We start from the raw sequence: 18,959 nt of genomic DNA, 5'->3' as shown, positions 1-18,959 counted from the left end.
GTGGATATGTCCTGGCTGTGCAGTTATATCTACACAAAATGAACAGCCGTTTCAGGGTATTGGTGATGCTTCTTTTGAAGAGTTATTCAATATGAATGTGCATGGAGACCCAGCAGCCCAGGATGAGGATGAAGCAAGATATGCTAATGATCTACCTGAACCTTGGATAATACAAGAAAGAAAAAGGAACAGCACTGATCTCATGCTCATTTATCTGAACATTAACAGCTGCCAAAACAAACTGGATGAGCTGTTGTTGCTCAATAAGGAGTTAAGATCACATGTGATCTTTCTGACAGAGACCAAGATTGACTCCTCTTACACCAATGCTCAGCTGGCTCTTGAAGGATATCACATTTACAGAAAGGACAGAAAGAAAGGCGGCGGTGGTCTGATGGCATATTTTTCATCAAAGATGGCATCTCGTAAAGTGAAACTTCCTAAGTATAAATTGCTTGAAGTTCTGGCCATTAATGCAATAATAAACAACAATAATGTGTTGTTTGTAGGCATTTATCGCTCTCCAAATCCAACAGGAACTGATTACTACCGCAAATTGGAAGAGGAATTGCATGCAGTGTGTATGTGGGCTTCGATGGAATGTAATACGCTTGTACTCACTGGAGACCTGAATCTTGATAGATTAAGACCAGAACGTAGAGAAGGGCAAATACTGATCAATCTAGAGGAAGTATTTGGTTTAGAGTGCCTAATTAAGGATCCAACCAGAGTTACACCTACATCTGAAACTCTATTGGATGTGATCCTTACAAACAAGCCAGAGTTATTCAGAGCCAGTGGAGTACTAAATCCAGAAATGAGTGATCATCACTTAGTGTATGGGATTATGAAAGAAAGGGTATCTCAGCACGAACGGAAAGTAGTCACATTTAGAAGTACAAAATCACTGGATGTTGAAAAATTTAATGAAGATCTATCCTCTGCTCCCTGGCATGTCATGGAGACCTTTGACACTATGGATGATAAGTACCATTACTGGGAGACACTTTTCAACACAATAGTAGAAAAACACATGCCTACCAAGAAAATGAGATTTCGAAAAGCTGATGTACCTTATATGACACCAGAATGGAAACAAGCAATCAAAATGAAAAGGAAATTTGCTAAGCAGTATGCTCACAGCAAAACTGAGGAAAATTGGGAACTGAAGAGAAAATGGAGAAATAAAGCTACCAATTGTAGAAGGAAAGCCATTAAAGAATATTGGCAACAAAAGGCAGATGATCTTAAAGCTAAGCCAAGTGAGTTCTATAAAACATTTAGACCTTTTCTTAGTGATAAGAAACAGCTGGTATGTGAGATCAACATCAGAACAGATGGAAAAATTGAGAAAGACCAGGAAAAGGTAGCAAACGTTCTGGTAGACTACTTTTCCACCATGGCTAATGAGATTGGTGGAGCAAATGTCAACAGTCTGACGGAAGAGGATTTGTCCAGTCATCCAAGTCTTAAGAATATCTATGATGCAAATAAGAGCAACAACTCAAATTTCTGTTTTCAACAGCTCAGCACAAATTCAGTTCAGTCATTTCTCGAGAAGCTAAATGTCAGAAAGGCCTCTGGCTATGACTCCATTACTCCCAGATTGTTAAAACTAGCATCAAGAGGTATAGCAGACTCCCTAACGGGTCTCTATAATGAGTGTATCAGGAAAGGAGAATGGCCAGAAGCATGGAAGAAAGGGGAATGGAACCCTGTTTACAAAAAGGATGACCGTCTTGAGAGAAAAAACTACCGTCCAATAACATTACTATGCATAGTAGATAAGGTATATGAGTCAATGATGAGTACACAAGTAAATAATCATTTTGATCCCAAGCTTGATCCTTGCTTGTCGGCATATAGGAAGAAGCATAGCTGTGAAACCACTCTGCTAAAACTCACAGAAGACTGGAAGCTAGCTGTAGATTCCAAACAGTTTATTGGAATACTCTCAACAGATATGAGTAAAGCATTTGACTCCTTACACCCAGCACTCATGGTAAATAAGCTCAAGGCATATGGCTTTTCTGAGCAGTCATTACACTTGATGAGATCATACTTCACCAACCGTCAAAACAGGGTCAAACTTAATGGAGTCACCAGTGTCTGGAAGGATGCAGTAAGGGGATGTCCTCAAGGGTCGTCATTTGGACCATTATTATGGAATATCTTCCAAAATGACATGACATTTGAAGTTAAAACAGCTAGCTTGTCAATGTATGCTGATGACCATCAGCTCTATGTAAAAGGGGGAACAGCTGAGTGCGTGGAACAAATTTTGAACGAAGAAGGACATAAGATATCACAATGGTATAAAGATAATTTCCTCAAAGGGAACTATGATAAATATAGCTTGATGTTGCTAGGCAGAAAAAATAGAAATAAAGACAACCTATCTATACAGGTTAAGATTGATGAAGAAATAATTAAATCGTCTACTGAAATGAAACTGCTAGGAGTGACTCTTGACGATAAGCTGAACTTTAGTCTTCATATCAGTGAAATATGTAAGAAAGCAAGCCAAAAAGTTGGTGTGTTGGTAAGGCTTAGAAATCTAATCCCAGTAAACGCCAAATTACAACTTTATAAATCAGCAATTTTACCCAATCTCACATATTGTCACACGGTATGGCACTTTTGTAAAGCCGCTGATGCTAGAAAGTTAGAGAGAGTCCAAGAGAGGGCTCTACGCGCAATATTTAATAACAGAACTGACACTTATGCTGAACTTTTAAGGAGAGGGCGATTGTCAAGCTTAGAGAATAGAAGATTACAAGACATTCTTATATTAATGTACAAAGTTAGAAATTCCCTAGCTCCTGAGCATATTCAAAGTATATTTTTTCAGCAAGACAGGAGTTACAACTTGAGGAGCGATTTTCCTGTTCCAAGATTTAATACAATCACATATGGTAGACACAGCATAAGGTTTCTAGGCCCCTATATTTGGGGTAAAATAAGTCAGGAACTTCGTAATAAGACCAGCCTACAGGCTTTTAGGACGGGAGTGCGCACTCTTGATGTGCTTGGCCTGCTGGATGGCGCATGTGACTGCATCGCATGCTCATCCTAGTGGGGTGGGCACGTGGGGTGGTCCCGTGTGCTGTCTGGCGGTCGGGCACATGAGGAGTGTGCACCACCCTTGTATCATATTTTTATATTAATTTGTTTTGTTATTTATTTATATGTTGCTTGTTTGTTTGTTTGTTTGTTCTTGTGTCTATTTGTATACACATGTCTGTTTACTTGTATCTACGCCTGTGATAGTTCGTCTATATAGTGTTTGTGTATATAATATATTATATTAATATGTATAATACGTATAGTTTTCTATAATATTTGTAATATTTTAAATATAGCTAGATTAGATTCTAAATCATATTATTTATTAATTATCTGACTATTTATTTTTTATAGTGTCCACAATTAGCTTTTTTTTAGCTAAACACTTTTGACACTTAAATAAAGTTTATGTATGTATGTATGTATGTATGTATGTATGTATGTATGTATGTATGTATGTATGTATGTATGTATGTATGTATGTATGTATGTATGTATGTATGTATGTATGTATGTATGTATGTATGTATGTATGTACTGACTACGGATGTCACACACTAACTTGTTACACTGCTAGTGCGCATGGCAAGCTACACACGTGATTATTATGATTGACAGCATTCCAATTATTTTTGCACTCAAAATCTTAAACCGTACTAAATCCTAATTTCGTCGACGGCCAGGTCTGAATCCTACACAGGGCAAACCTTGTGTGAACTCAGACCTAACTTTCCTTCATTCGTTAAGAATCGCGAAACGAGAATTGGTGGCCAAATCCCGATTGTCAAATACCTTTGAAAAGGGACGCGACACGCCTATAAGTTTCCCGAGCAAAAGGTCAATCTACTAAAAATAGGAACTGCTGGTCTAAGCAATTTCTTTGCGAGCGTTTTAGATTTCCCTGTCAAACGCGATAAGCAAACTAAACAAAATGCTTTTAGTCGTTCCGTGGACTTCGATATGCTGACAGCCAATCAGTATATAATTTCTATATGCTAAATATGTCTTCACTACATGTGTGACTTATTCCTGCATGACACTAGGCAGGAGAAACCTCCCTACTTTCCAGAGAGTGGAAACGGAGCAAACCCCTTTGCACTTGTCTGATCACCAGACTATAATGGCAGACGTTCTTCAAATGGAGTACCGTAGACTAAAAGAGCAAGTAGAGTGATCTGAATCCCACCCACGAACTGTGAAAAGTACTTGAAAGGGACCAATCAGGATGGAGAAAATCGCGCAAGCGCACTAGAAAAGAGACTTTAAGAAAATTGTGTTTGGTTGACTGACGAAACGCCCGCACTGCTCGCTACTCTTAATTCTGGAAAGAACCACGAAAAGAAAGCGCAAAGAGATTGCACTATAAAGAGTGCGTATATATCCCGCATTCTATTATTCAGAGGTAAGACATCTGAAATGCAACATTTTATTTATCTCAGTATGCTCTGCGCGAATACATCGATTTTTTAAGTAGTATTTGTGGTCCTGTGCAGTGATTGTCTTATGCTTATATTTATAACAATTTCTTGAGTCACTGGGTTGATTTTTTTTGACGTTTTGGCAATGCTGCCTTCATCAAGATTAACGAAACGTCGAAAAAGATTCAACCCAGTGATTCATCGATTCTTCATGGTGGCTGGCTCTAGGGCATGCTCCTTTGAGAGTTTTTAACCTCTTCCGGATTTTCAATAGGTTCTCTTACGTACTCTGATAGACGACGAGTGTGTAACTCTATATTTTTATTGTCCGTAAAAGACCCTTTTAAAACGGAATAGAATAAAAACCCATAAGGTTTGCGTTTTAAGTTATTCTCAGAATTGTTCCTTAAGATTACTGTTGTTATAGATTGGCTCACAGTAGATTAATTATATACACAGTAGACTGGCAATGCCAATGGGGAGTATTTTTAAACTTTAGCTAATTTTGGTTTTATAATGGACACTCCGAAACCAGAGCTTTAAGCCTCAAGAAACCACTGAGAATTAATAGCCAAAAGTCCACTTATGATATGAAACATAATGTGCTTCCATTACGTGTTGATCTCCAGGTGTAAAACCAAATTATGGATTTAGGGATAGTGATTTTTTGTTCCATTTTGCTGCCAAAGTTATGATGTACTTTATCCGAGACTGCTATGTAATGCAAGGTAAAAATTGATTTCACTACATGTATTTAACGTACTTGTATTTCCCATTTGCGCGTCGCCAGAAAAAAAGAATATAATTGTATCATAATAGCTTTTCTTCTTTCTAAAGGGTAGCATTTGTGTCATAGCGCGGTGTATGATCGAGGCAACAACATTAAAAGATCTTAACAATTTTAATAGGTTTTCCGGATTAAGTAAAGGGGGAGAGGGAGTTGGTGTGGTAGCACAGCTTATAACTTGTTGATGTTTATAAAATGGGGCAACTTACAGGCTAACTGACATTTACTCTATAACGACACTTCGTTATTAAACAAGGATCAGTTTTCAAGCTCTAAACAAAGGAAATCTCACGTTTCCTATAAAATTTAACCCCCGTAAACGAGGACGGTTGTGGATCGCAGCGTTGTCCGGTTCAAGGGCGGATACAGAAAGCGGTTTGGGTGGATATCCATCGATTTAAAAAACAACAACTGAAAAGTCACTTTTCAATTAAGATAATAAATGTTTGAAGGACGTGAGGTACTGCCCATGAACCTTCGCCTGGTTGACTTTGCTGACGCGACAAATCCAATTCAGCGTGAAGTATTGTTAGATCTATGTGACCTACCAAGAACCGCTTGATCAGTTATAAGCCGTCTATCCGGCTATTATCCACCCACCATTTTGAAATCAGTGATCCCCCCTGCGGTTCCATCTTATTACGAATATGAAAGAATGGAAAAATAAATGGCGGAACGCATTATGATTTTCAATAAAATTTCAATAACGAAACAAAGCATAACGAAATCCACCCATTTAAAGCAACGAATGTAGTTCGAAAGTAGTTCGACTGCAACCAGCAAATTATCGATCTGTAGGGCCAAAGAGTTGTGAAGTTGTTTCTGTTATTCAAAGGTTTGCCATCCCCAACAGCCAGATCTTGGGCGTGGTCCATCACGTGAATGGATACGCCCTTACAAGACACTCATGTATTATCAGCGGTAAAATAAAAACACGACTGTATAATGTACAACGATGAGAAGATTACAACCACAACTTGAAATTTTTGAAGGGAATGTAAAAATTATATGATACATTTGGGAACTTGTCAGCCGCAGTCGTCTTAATTCAAACCAGAAAAACCAGCAGCAAGTAATCGTATTAGTGTATTAGATACCAGTTATGCGTAAGCCCTCTTTAAGGAAAAATTCTAGAAACTAAATTTGTGACCCTTGAATCATCTGTGGCCCTTTTCTCCCATCATTAGGATGTGTATGTGACGAGTAATCTAGTTAACCAAGAGACGGAAGCAGGGAGTGGGACATTAGGGGCAATATTTTTTTTTTTAAATGTACCCTTTGTTCAGCTGTAAAAATTTGGTGGAAAGACAAAAGGTATCCATGTAACCGTCGGAACTTGACATTTACCGCGCGGTCACGATAAATGTAGAAACAAATGCAATACTGAAAGCAAAACTATCAGGTTCTGACACCAGCCAAAAAGTAGGCAAAAATAAATGGAATGAAACGAAAATGACCGGGCGAAAGGCAACGTGAGAACGAATACATGATGCAAGGCATGGACTTATAAGGATTTATTAAAAAATTAAATAATAAAGTTTAAGTGATAACAAACATAGTCAAATCCCGAGAAAAGGTAACGTAAACCAAAGGCTAGTTTTAAAAACAAAGTACTTACAACCGGTAAATCAAACTGAACACAACTGGCATGACAGGCCCGTACGGACAGCGCTCTAAGCTTGTAGCTTATCTCTGCTGACTGTCTTCCCTGAGCAACTGCATTTCTCGCTCCCGCATCACGCCTCGCAAGCAATGCGTCTCCTTTGCTCAACGGTACTAAAAAAAAAAAAAAAACTAACAGATACTGTAAAAACAGCCGCTTTTATACTCGCTTGGGGACGCGCATTTTTCTAGGGACGCTAACATTTACTACCGCTCAAATTTCTCAGCGTCCATTGTCCTGTCAAATTTTAAAAACTAATCTTCCTGGAAAATGGTAAAAGGACGCTTACTTGATTCAATTAGCACTACCAAACTATTGATACTAATCTAAAGGAATTTGAAACATGTTGAAAGTAAATTCCTAAACGTGTACGGATCGAATTAGAATCACGTTTCAGAAACGATCCGTAAAATACGTAAAACAACCATAATCGCAATCCAAAAATCGCTTACTTAAAATCTTTGCAAAATCTGAAATAACCCAAAATACAACCCGGTCACACTCGCCCCTCCTTTTGTTCATCACGTCCTCGTGTGAACTAAAACCAAAATATAACTATTTAAACCTTCCTCAAAATAGCCTGACAAGTCCGGTTATACTAATCATTACTCTCATAATATACGCTATGTCGAAACAGCAAGAATACTTCCAAATAACTTGAACAACACCAGTGTCATAGAGGGCTGTAGTTCGCCTAGTGATCCTCGTCAGAGCTAAACCACTAGAGCACAACTGTAGAGCACTACGTATCACCGTCCATGAATCCGTCTTGCTCGTATAAGCTTCCTTTTTAAAAGTCAAGTCCATCTGCGGAACCATCTCTCATTTTCTCATCTTTTCTTTTCATCGCTATTCGCCAATCGTGTTGGAGGAACATAAAACACCGTGGAAACTAGCCGGGCGCCTTGAGCTAGTCCCCTAAATACCAAATTCCCCGCTTGCCACACTTTCGCCGGGAGGTCATTCATCGGGTAAACCACATACACGCAAAAGTCTACTGCTTCCTTGAAGATACTGGAGGTCCCTTTTGGGAAATCGCCATCCCAGCTCCCCAAATACAGCAACCTTTAAATCATATGATCCCTCTGCCTCCTTACCAACGGTCACTTGCATCGACATCGCGGCGCATCGCACGGCGTTTGCCTGTTTTTCGGCACGTCACGATCATGCAAGGGAGTGGATCAAGTCCTCCACTCTCACACGGCGACCATCTTTTACATCCCCGTCTCTGATCCGCTTTAATTTTGTTTTAATCCATGTAAAGTTGGTTGTTATCCTTTTATACTCAACGAGCTGTCGGTTTTTGAACTCTTTCTAATGCAATGGAGAAATAGCTTTGGCCACTCGATTCATTCTTTCTAGTCCTCTCTCATCCTCGTGCTTGACTAGCTTGCTGTCGCTTGAGTGCGTGCCTCTCGGAGATCGGACTCCATCGTAAGGATCTAACGTGGCCCTGTTAGGGATGCCGCAGCTTCACCACGCTAACCTTACCGTATTACGGATCCATTCCTCGCTCCTATTCCTCTCTAAGACCCCACACTCAAACAGTCTCTTGCATTAACGTCGGGACGAATGCCGCGGGTAACCAGTCCATCTCTCGTCACTCCCCGACCATGCAAGGGCAAGCAGACTTGAGTAACACCCCTGAAGCTTCCGTCTTTTTCTCTCGTCGTGACCTTTTGCGTACTTTCCACCGCTCTCATTACGTTACACCATCGCGCTCGCGTCACTTGGAAATGTCAACACCTTGTCGCGCGTCAGACCAACTTCATCTTTTGTACAGCCGTCCGTCCCTCTGTCGCTCCTCGTTGCGATCCTCGCAAGGCCATCAGAGTACGTCTCGCGTCGTCTGGGCCAGCCATGACCAGTGTGTTGAGAACCGTTGTAACAAAAACTTACTTACACACAAACTAAAAACTTAATGAAAACCTACGCCATAGAATCGACTTGCATCCCTCTTCTGACACCAAAATGTAACCGTCGGAACTTGACATTTACCGCGCGGTTACGAAAAATGTAGAAACAAATGCAATGCTGAAAGCAAAACTATCAGGTTCTGACACCAGCCAAAAAGTAGGCAAAAATAAATGGAATGAAACGAAAACGATCGAGCGAAAGGCAACGTGAGAACGAATACATGATGCAAGGCATGTACTTATAATAATTTATTAAAAAATTAAGTAATAAAGTTTAAGTGATAACAAACATAGTCAAATCCCGAGAAAAGGTAACCTAAACCAAAGGCTAGTTTTAAAAACAAAGTACTTACAACCGGTAAATCAAACTTAACACAACTGGCATGACAGGCCCGTACGGACAGCGCTCTAAGCTTGTAGCTTATCTCTGCTGACTGTCTTCCCTGAGCAACTGCATTTCTCGCTCCCGCATCACGCCTCGCAAGCAATGCGTCTCCTTTGCTCAACGGTACTAAAACATTTTATACTCGCTTGGGGACGCGCATTTTTCTAGGGACGCTAACATTTACTACCGCTCAAATTACTCAGCGTCCATTGTTCTGTCAAATTTAGAAACTACTCTTCCTGGGAAATGGTAAAAGGACGCTTACTTGATTCAATTAGCACTATCAAACTATTGATACTAATCTAAAGGAATTTGAAACATGTTGAAAGTAAATTCCTAAACGTGTACGGATCGAATTAGAATCACGTTTGAGAAACAATCCGTAAAATACGTAAAGCAATTATAATCGCAATCCAAAAATCGCTTACTTAAAATCTTTGCAAAATCTAAAATAACCCAAAATACCACCCGGTCACATCCATCTCTGGTTGGGTCAATATTTTCTTAATATTATTGGTGATAAGTACAGAACATTCGCATAGTTTATGCGCCAACAAAAATACATCTTTATTGAAAGCTTTATTATTGTCAATTTAGTGAACCAATGGAATAATAAAGAAGATCGATATTTTCTTAATATTATTGGTGATAAGTACAGAAAATTTTATTTCAAAGAAAAGTGTTGTCATTCTCATCTTTTGCGTTTATCGGATAGCGGGATTATTACGGCGATAAATAAGTCTATGTTATTAGGTAGTTGAGAATAAAACACACCGTTGAAGAGAGTACAATGTAAAGAAAATAGCAAATAAACGTCCAAATATTATGATATTAGAATAATATGAATCGCTACTTTATTTTTAGGTGAAAAAATTCGATTAAACTATGATAAACTACGCTGTTAAAACATGGAAACAAGAGGATACACCTAGTACATGTACGCACTTTCGAATCTTTTCGTTACTTTGCTTTGTGGTCACTAAAAAATTCTAAGCTCGGAATAGGAGGCAGGAATTAAAGTCAACATTCATCAAACTCCGATGATAATACTTAGTTTTATAAGAGCGCGCGATTTTGCTTTTGAATCGCCTGAAAAAAACTCATAAAGCATATTTTGGTACCCTAAACTAAACTCCCTCAACCTTAAACTCACAATATTTTTATATATAGATATATAGGAAATGACTAGTAGGAGCGTGGCTGTACCCTAACTACTTTTTTTGATGTTTCTGTCCCGTGACCCCCCTCCCCCCCTAATATAACAGAGGCCTTCTACTGCTCTGAAATACGAGGAGGACAAACTTTCGTAAAATTTCCAAAATTATAGGAAAAAGACTCGCATTTCCGGAGCGTACAAAAGGTGTACAAGGAAAACTTAGCTTGTTTGCAACAGTTTAACCGATTTTTTTGCTTATGTTTATCCCCGGTGTTATTCGCTATGTTAGCTGTTTTTGATATGTTTACCCGGTTGTTTTCGCTATGTTTACCCGGTTGTTTTCGCTGTTAACCCGGTTGTTTTCGCTATATATTTACCCGGTTGTTTTCGCTATGTTTAGCCGGAGTTTTTCGCTAAGGCGCCGAGTCGATGACATTATACAAAAGAAGATATTTCTCAGAATATTTGTATGAAGCTGAACGTTTTCTTAAGTCAAACAGTATCTGATCCATTTTGTTAAATGTCCAAATAGATGTATTACCCAAAAATACAAATATGCGCTGAATTCAATTTTTACTATATACGTAACATCTGTAATGAAATACTTCCTTGATATTTGTTGTCTAATCAGCCTTTCAATTCAGATTAATAAATAAAGATCGCCGAATACTCAACTATGACTCTGTAATTATATACAAACTTTATGATCGCATACGCAGTTTAATAATACAGAAAATACTGCGCTTTCATTTTGCTTGGTTCTTTTGAGACGCTTTTTTATGTTTCTTTTGTTTGTTTCTTTTTATTCAAAAGTAAATTGTTGACTTGATGAAAATCCAATGGAAAAGTTAAATAAAGCGTTTTGTTTATATCTATTCACTATTTACTATTATAAAGAAAGTACATTAACATCCTCTTTTCAAAAAACGTAATGAAAGTTGCCCAGCGTAATGTACATTTTGTATTTCTTGCGCAACCTCGTTCTCTTCTCTTCTGCCTCAAAATCATCCCCACCGACGCGTTTCGCGCCAAAAAGATGTGAAACAACCCAAATGTGAGCGGCGCCATGCTAAGGTCATTGACATGTAGCTTTTTCCTTTGTTGCCGTCTCATGTTGGTATCCCGCAAGGAAGAAAATCAGACATCAACCATCGCCTCTCGTTCCGGTTAGCGTGAAAAATCAAACAACGAATTAGTATGCCTGTTTGGCTATCATGATATAAAGAGCGCCCGAATAGATGGCCTTCACAGACGCATTTAGATCACTAAAGAAACGGTTCAAAAGACACCAGCAGTCTCCTCAAACCAGTCAAAAGTTTAGAAAGGTACTTTATTTTTAATTTTTTTTTGTTTTCACGATGAATTCGACAGAATAATTTAATGAAATAGGGGATGTCCAAAAAAAAAAAAAATACAAAACGCCCAGTTTGCGCGTAAATAGGGAAATTTCCGACGAACGAATCGGGGGCCGATTGAAATGACACGGATGCCGTTGTCAAAAGTTACAAATACCCTTTTCGATACCTAGAAAAATATTTAGAGACAGTCGCTAGGTAAGTTTTTATTCCGTTCAATTATTCTAATTGCGCATGAAGTGAACGGACTCCACGGGGCAGTTGAACCACGAAATACCGTGGAAAGCTCTTTAAGCGAAAATAAATAAAAAAAACGTTTAAAGACCAGTTTTCTTTCTTCGGTTAAATAATGTAAAAATAAATAAGTACAGACGAATTGAATTATATTTTACATATTGCTTTATGCTAACAGGTCCTCGTTTTGATTAATATTCTTTTTTTAATCTCATGGTTATAATCTATGGTTTATCGGCAGAAATTAAGAGGTTTTTCATTTAAAAAAATCGCTAAAAAACCGTATGTAGAAGGACTTAACTAACCAAACAAGCTAGAACTATAGGTAAATAGCTCATGAATCTATTCAATCCCATGTCGAATCGATCGATGGTTGCAGATTTATTAGATAACATATTCTCCGCTTAGCGCTCGTCAAGGAACGTTTTAATCTTTGGGAAACGGTTTGTTACAAACAGGTGTTTTTTCCACCAGATCCTAAACAAGCATAGAACATACCCGGCGAGATTCATTCAGAAACAAATATTAAACAACAAAACAATTATTAAAAATGGCTTGTGTAAAGAATTATAAACCATAATCATCCGGTAGAAAAAGATTTTGAAATAGTTCGAGTTATCAGGTGTGCGTTAACGTCCTCTTCATTAAAATGATCCCATATTGAGTGGTGTTTTAATTAAGCCCTCTTTTGCTTGGCATCAGAATATTTATATGATGTTGGTCTCTCGTAACAGACGAAGTCGAACGCTGATGACGTGGGCCTGGCATTTGATGGTTTAAAAAAGAACCCACACTTTGGAAAAAAATAGTAATATAAACAATATTGTGGACGAAGGTGCTCTTGGACGTTTTTTTTTCATTGGACTTATTCTTTTATTCCCTCAGAACAATCTTAAAAAGTGCTCGCATGCTATAGTTTCAATCAGCGCCACGAGGTACCCCCCCTTTTTTTCTGGCATTTTATCTATGACAATTGAGGATTTTGACAATTTTACTTCGAATTTTGAAAAGTTGATAATATCAAGAAAATATCAAGTCAAAAATCGTCGTTTTTTTTGTAGAACGCAGTCATTTTCATATTAATTCCTTATTTGTACTAACTGCAAATTCATTGCGGGGGCATTTTATGCTTTCTGACTTCAGACTTGAATTGCAGAAAATCAATGTGACTATCTTTGGTCAATGGTAAGGCAGACAACTTTTTTATTTTTTCCCCTCACCCTCACATACTCACACCCTCACATGTGCCATCCTAAGCCCTACCAAAACTTGTTCTAATTTCTATTTGCTTTTATATCAACACAACTCCTTTTAAATAAGTATATAATGCAATTTGGTTCCTATGCGGCTGTGAGCGTTGTCAAATTTAACCCACCAGCTTCTATAACTTTGTGCGCCAAGGGCAAAAAATAGAAGCACTTACTTCCTTAATAGTGTTACGCTTGTTAGTACTGCACTTTGTTTCCCATTCTTTGACAAGAAATATCGTCAAGGGTTTTGTAAGACACATTCGCCAACTATGGAAAGCTTTCACCCACTAACCCCGCTAGCTAGTAAGCGTAAGTGAATATTAGCCAAAGGCTATAAAAAGCAGCAATATTATAGCAATACAAACTATCTGAAATAAAGAACTTCGAGCTTGTTGCAATCAACCATTATGTATTCGCCTGTTCTTTTTCATTATCAAGGATTTCGTTTTCGTTCCCGTTTCCCATTTTAAATTTCCTACCAATCTTTGAATGCCTCACGTACCAACTGTCTTCCCATTTCCGTTCTCATCGAATATTCGATTAATTAATTTGCATGAGTTTCACTTTACAATTAATGTATATAATTCTAACAAAGAGGTATTATGTCCAGGGTGTTATAGATAAGTTTTTAATAACTGTGACATATCTATAAGCCCCCTGTCACCCCACAAAATCTATAAAATCCCAAATTGTGTTATTTAACTCGACAAGACATATTCTACTTGATATGTGAGGAGACGTTTTGACTATTTTTTGTGAAGCTTAGAATTTTGCTCCCGGCGCTAGAATGGGCGTAAAAGTGGAAAAAAACCGATGAATCTTTCTCAAATTTACAATTATTATCAAAGACGCAATATCAGAGAGAGAGTGCAATTTTTAAGTTCTATTCCGCACCACTTTATTTCTATGGTGATCTGATAAAGGTTTGAATGGGTTATTTAATTGTTATCCTAGGGCAAAGCGAGAGAGATTGTTCTTTTAAAAGTGTAAAGAAGTCAGCAATTTATTTGAATTTTCTTCAGTTTAACGGCAAAAAGATTTCTCAGCATATATCGAACGGGTAAGATTGTATATTATGCAAGGGATTATTTGCTCTCGTTTTAACCTTACTAGCGAGAAACTAGTATAGTTCCTCCTAGTTTACTACTAGTACGTCTGCGTTAGATTCCATCTTTCTGTTAGATAATTTTATTTTATTTCTGTGGGATTTCTAAAATAGGTTGATCGAATATCATGATTTACGTAGGGACGCGATAAAAGTTCTAAAAAAAAAATTGGATTATCAGTATAAATGAAATATAGCTAACGACCGGGCTTTGAAGATAAGAAAATGCAATTACATCTAAAAAAACACACACAACTTTAAAAAGAAAACTGCGTTGTCGTTAGCAATTTGTAGGGCTAATGAAGAAATAATTGTTTTATTTCAATAACAGTGGTAGCCTAATTTAGATTGTTGTTATTGCTGAAATTTAACAAAATGCAGTGCGCGTCATAACAGTTTATTTAAAAAAAAAAAACAGACAAAAGCAGGAGTTTTTTTTCAAAAATAATGAAAACGGTTTTAATTAAGCTTCAGGAAATTGAAGTAGAGTTACGTGCGCTACAATAAAAAAAGAACAACATCAAGTCCTCAACTGCCAAATAACGGCCAGAACATTTTGGATAAGATTGCTCCGACGAGAATTATAATAATTGCATCTTATTTCAATTCTTCCCTACTATGAACCGTGATCGAACGCTGAAACATGTTTTTTTTTTTTCAACAACTCGCTTGAATACGGTCTAGACCATTGCGCAAGTGAATAAGATAACTCGTATTCGGCACGAGAAAAAGAAATCAAATCATGATTACAATCTTGCGAAGCTAAAAGTGTGAAATGTTATCTTGGAATAATGTCTATATCGTCTGAGTTTGAGACGAGAGCCTTTTAAAGGATCATCTTAGCCCAAAAAGGCGGGTGAAAAATGGGAAGTTGTCACAAACACAAGGCACGGAACGTTACCATTCAAATATGAGTTAAAAACAGAGCAAAGCTTGATTTCTTCTGTTAAGCGAAGCTCTTAAGTGTTTATAAGAGGAGTAGTTCAGAGAGGGGTGATATCGAGTACAGGAAAAACTAAATCCTATGAGTCATAAATCAATCAAGTGAGACAAATAACACGATAAGAATCTTATAACCGCTCAGTCACGATCGGGATTTGTGCATCTGTTAGTAAGAAATACGTAAACGCGATGTATGATTCGCCAACTCACTAAGCCCTTAAAGTGAGAGCCGATTTCCTCGAGCGCGCGTTAAGAGGGGTAACCACACGAATGAAAAGGTATTCTCCGAATCCACAGATAGCGCGGTCGTTAAAAAGAGAAGGTGATATCGGACGCATGCTATACTATTAACGATCAATTTATTTAGCGGATTCTTTAATCATGACATTTTTTCTTTCAGTCTCGTGACGTCACCAGGCTTGTTTCCGCATGGTATTTTGAACGCCGAGTGATTAATATACAGAGTACATTAACACAAGGTACCGCGCGCAGGGCTGGCGTATATCACACGGCTCTATATACAGCGACGCAAACAAGCAAGAGACCAGAACTATGAGAGACCTACAAGTGTAACAATCACGTTTGCGGTATAGATATCAACTGTATAAACACTTAGTTGCTATTATTGCTTAGATAGGTGTAGGAGGTTTTGCTATCGATCCCGGAATACGATATACAGACTACAAGCGCGCGTCGGTGGCTTCCAAACAAGTGAGTGACGGTGTTTGCACGGGAATGGCGACCAACAATTCGACGAGTGCGCAACAAATGCCAGATTTCTCCGCGTATTTTTACTGCGAGTATCTCTCTGCCATCTTCTATTGCGTCTTATCTCCGTTCACGGTCGGGGCAAACGGTCTGCTCCTCGCCGCCATCTACAAAGACCCGTTAAAGTGTTTCCGTACGCCAGTTACTTACTTCATAGTTGGTTTAGCCCTCGTGGACCTGCTCACCGGCCTAGTAGTGGAACCGTTCTTTGCCGTCTATTACTTTTCGCGGTATTTCTACGGCTTCCTAAATGTGAGTCCCACAATCAACCTGCTGGCGACCATCGCTGGATTCATGTCTACAGTCGGACTCAGCACTTCATTTCTTATTGTCCTCGCCTTGTCCTTCTCTCAGTTCATAGCAATCACATTCCCGCACAAGTACCGAGTCCTAATCACCACGCGTCGCGTCCTTATTTGCATGATCAACGTCGTGCTTTACTTCATCGCATTTAGTCTACTACAGGTCTTCAATACAAACATTCCAAAGGACTTGTTTTGGCGCATGGACTTGTATCTGCATGCGACGATTATACCGATTCTACTGGTCATCTCGCACGCGTTCATATTCCGCTCGTTCAAACGTTTCTCCAAAAAATCAGAAAAGATGGGTGCTCAAGCAAAACGCGTGGATAACACCCTTGTCGTCCACAGTAGTAACAACAACAGTAACACGGAGCTCATCAAGCCTTCTAAGAAAACCGCGCAAATCTCCAAAAGCAAAGCGAATCAGAAGCAGCTGACGATTGTGACATTACTTCTGTCTGCAGTACTGCTATTTTGCTCGTTGCCGCACACCATAGGGTTTTATCTATTTCTGCACATAGAGTGGAAGGCTCCGTCTGAAGAAATTGCCATCAACATTGCGATACGCGTGACCGACGCTATACTGTTCCTAAAAGTCCTCCTCGATCCGTTTATCTACTGCTGGCGACTTCCAAAGTACCGCGCAGCGCTGCGCAACACGCTCATGTGTAGGGAGAAGAGCGAGATCAATCATTCAGTGGAGCAGAGGAGCAAGTTGAAGACCGAAACCAGCTCCTGATTGGTCCATATTTTATTCCAGTGCTTACTGGCCTCTATACTGGCCACCGTACACCACACTACAAGAACGCAAGAATAACACTGGAACGGGTTTACGAAGATTGTAGAGGAGCTAAAAACGAAATTAAGTTGAGTAAGAGGGATTGCCGAAACAAGGACCCTTTGAAAGGAGATAGAAAACATATCCAGTAGTTTCAAGCCTTGAAGGGAGTCACGCATGAAACTGGTGTAGCGCACCGACAAGAATTGGATATGATATTCATCTACAGACAAATTCTCGTCTAGCGGTTCGCTTGTCACAATATCTGACTGCCTGCTTCATGAGAATTATGCACATCGTACCAATAGATAGAGTATTGCTCGTCAATCGCCGTAGGCTATCTACAAAGCGCGGTCGACACCGTACAACCAAGCAAATACAGTATCAATAGATATTGTATTAACAGATAGAATATTGATCATAAATCACCATAAACTATCTACGCGGTCGAGGCGGTACAACACCCCAAATACAGTATCAATAGTTATAGTATTAATCATCGTCTGCTTCATATCATGCCCGACACCGAGTCCAGCTGATGGCCGATCCAAATTTGTTATTAATCTACTACGTCCGTGTAAGAACCCACAGATTCTCAAATGTTTACTTTTTCTTGTGCTTTGTCCCGTTTGACGATGTGTGTTTGGTCAAAATTTCACATGTGAAGCGCATTGTGATATGCTATTGGAGATGGATTTTTGTAATGGAGATAAAAGTCGGGTCTTTTGAGTTTTTGACCATTCACTAATGGAGTCAATAAATGAAGGCTTGAAGAAGAAAAAACGCATTTTTATTTCTTTTCCAAATCTCACCAACTTAGAATGCATACCACGTTAATAGAAAATAGATCAGGAACCGAAGATAATGGTGCTACGGTACAACAAGGACATGACGTCTCTTGTAGCGGATATCACCAGGCAAAAGGCATATTAAAAAGTAAGTTGTTAAAACTAGCAGATAACACTGTTGGGTCATCACATCTAAACAATGGGTAAGGAAATTAGGGAAGTGGATTTCTTAATTAATCAGCATGTAATTACCAGAGAAAATAAGCTTTTGACCTATTTTCAAATAGCGCAACTAAAAGGGAAGACATCGTTGAAATTAAACAGCAATTGATCGGAACAATAAACAAAGCCGCACTAATTAAATCCTGACATATAGGATTGCGTCATAGTGCTATAGCAAGAATTCTTAGAATAAACCATGTATTCGCTGGTTGTTGTGGTGGTTATTTTTGATGTCATATTTGTTGTGGTTTGAAATGCTTCTTGGTTTGAAATTGTTAAAACCAGTTTGAAAAAAATTCAAACCAAGAAGCATTTCAAACCACAACAAATGTGGCATGGTTTGAATTTTTTTCAAACTGGTTTTAACAATTTCAAACCAAGAAGCATTTCAAACCACAACATATTTCTCATCCCGGTAGTGCGAACTTAAAAACAACTCCTTTATGCCTTATTACAAAAGTGTGTTAGATGAATAAAATGGTTAGATGAAGTGCGACTCAGATGAAGCAATATTTTAGATGAAGTGCACACCTACCCACAGGGAACCCACAGCATGTTAGATGAAGGACAACCGCAACAAGTATGATGCAGTGCACAACACAATCCACAGGGCACCCACAACATATCATATGAATTACGCACCTATCCAGAGGGAGCCCACAACATGTCAAATGAAGTGCGCACCTATCCACATGTCATAAGAATTACTCACCTATCAGGAACCGAAACATGTCGGATGAAGTGCGCACCTATCCAGGGCACCCACAACATGTAGTATGATGTGCGCACGTATGCACAGGGCACCCACAACACGTCAGATG

At 38.7% G+C, this 18,959-nt stretch overlaps 1 protein-coding gene across 3 annotated transcripts; it reads left to right on the top strand.

Annotated features, from left to right (window-relative positions):
* The first annotated feature begins 3,584 nt into the window (after positions 1-3,584).
* On the top strand, positions 3,585-18,348 carry LOC5519701 (histamine H2 receptor). Of its 3 annotated transcripts, none has more exons than XM_048726889.1 (2): positions 3,585-4,468; positions 15,678-18,348. In XM_048726889.1, the coding sequence occupies exon 2, from the start codon at positions 16,013-16,015 to the stop codon at positions 17,087-17,089; it is 1,077 nt and encodes a 358-aa protein (XP_048582846.1). In that variant the 5' UTR covers positions 3,585-4,468; positions 15,678-16,012; the 3' UTR covers positions 17,090-18,348. The 3 variants fall into 3 exon arrangements, with proteins under 3 accessions (XP_048582846.1, XP_032220493.1, XP_032220491.1); XM_032364602.2 differs by lacking the exon at positions 3,585-4,468 and adding an exon at positions 11,397-11,716; XM_032364600.2 differs by lacking the exon at positions 3,585-4,468 and adding an exon at positions 14,163-14,290.
* Positions 18,349-18,959: the final 611 nt, after the last annotated feature.

This window comes from Nematostella vectensis, chromosome 4 (assembly GCF_932526225.1).
Source record: "Nematostella vectensis chromosome 4, jaNemVect1.1, whole genome shotgun sequence".
Taxonomy (NCBI): Eukaryota; Metazoa; Cnidaria; class Anthozoa; order Actiniaria; family Edwardsiidae; genus Nematostella; species Nematostella vectensis.
Note: the sequence above shows the minus strand (reverse complement) of the source record. Positions and strands in the feature narration are given on the sequence as shown.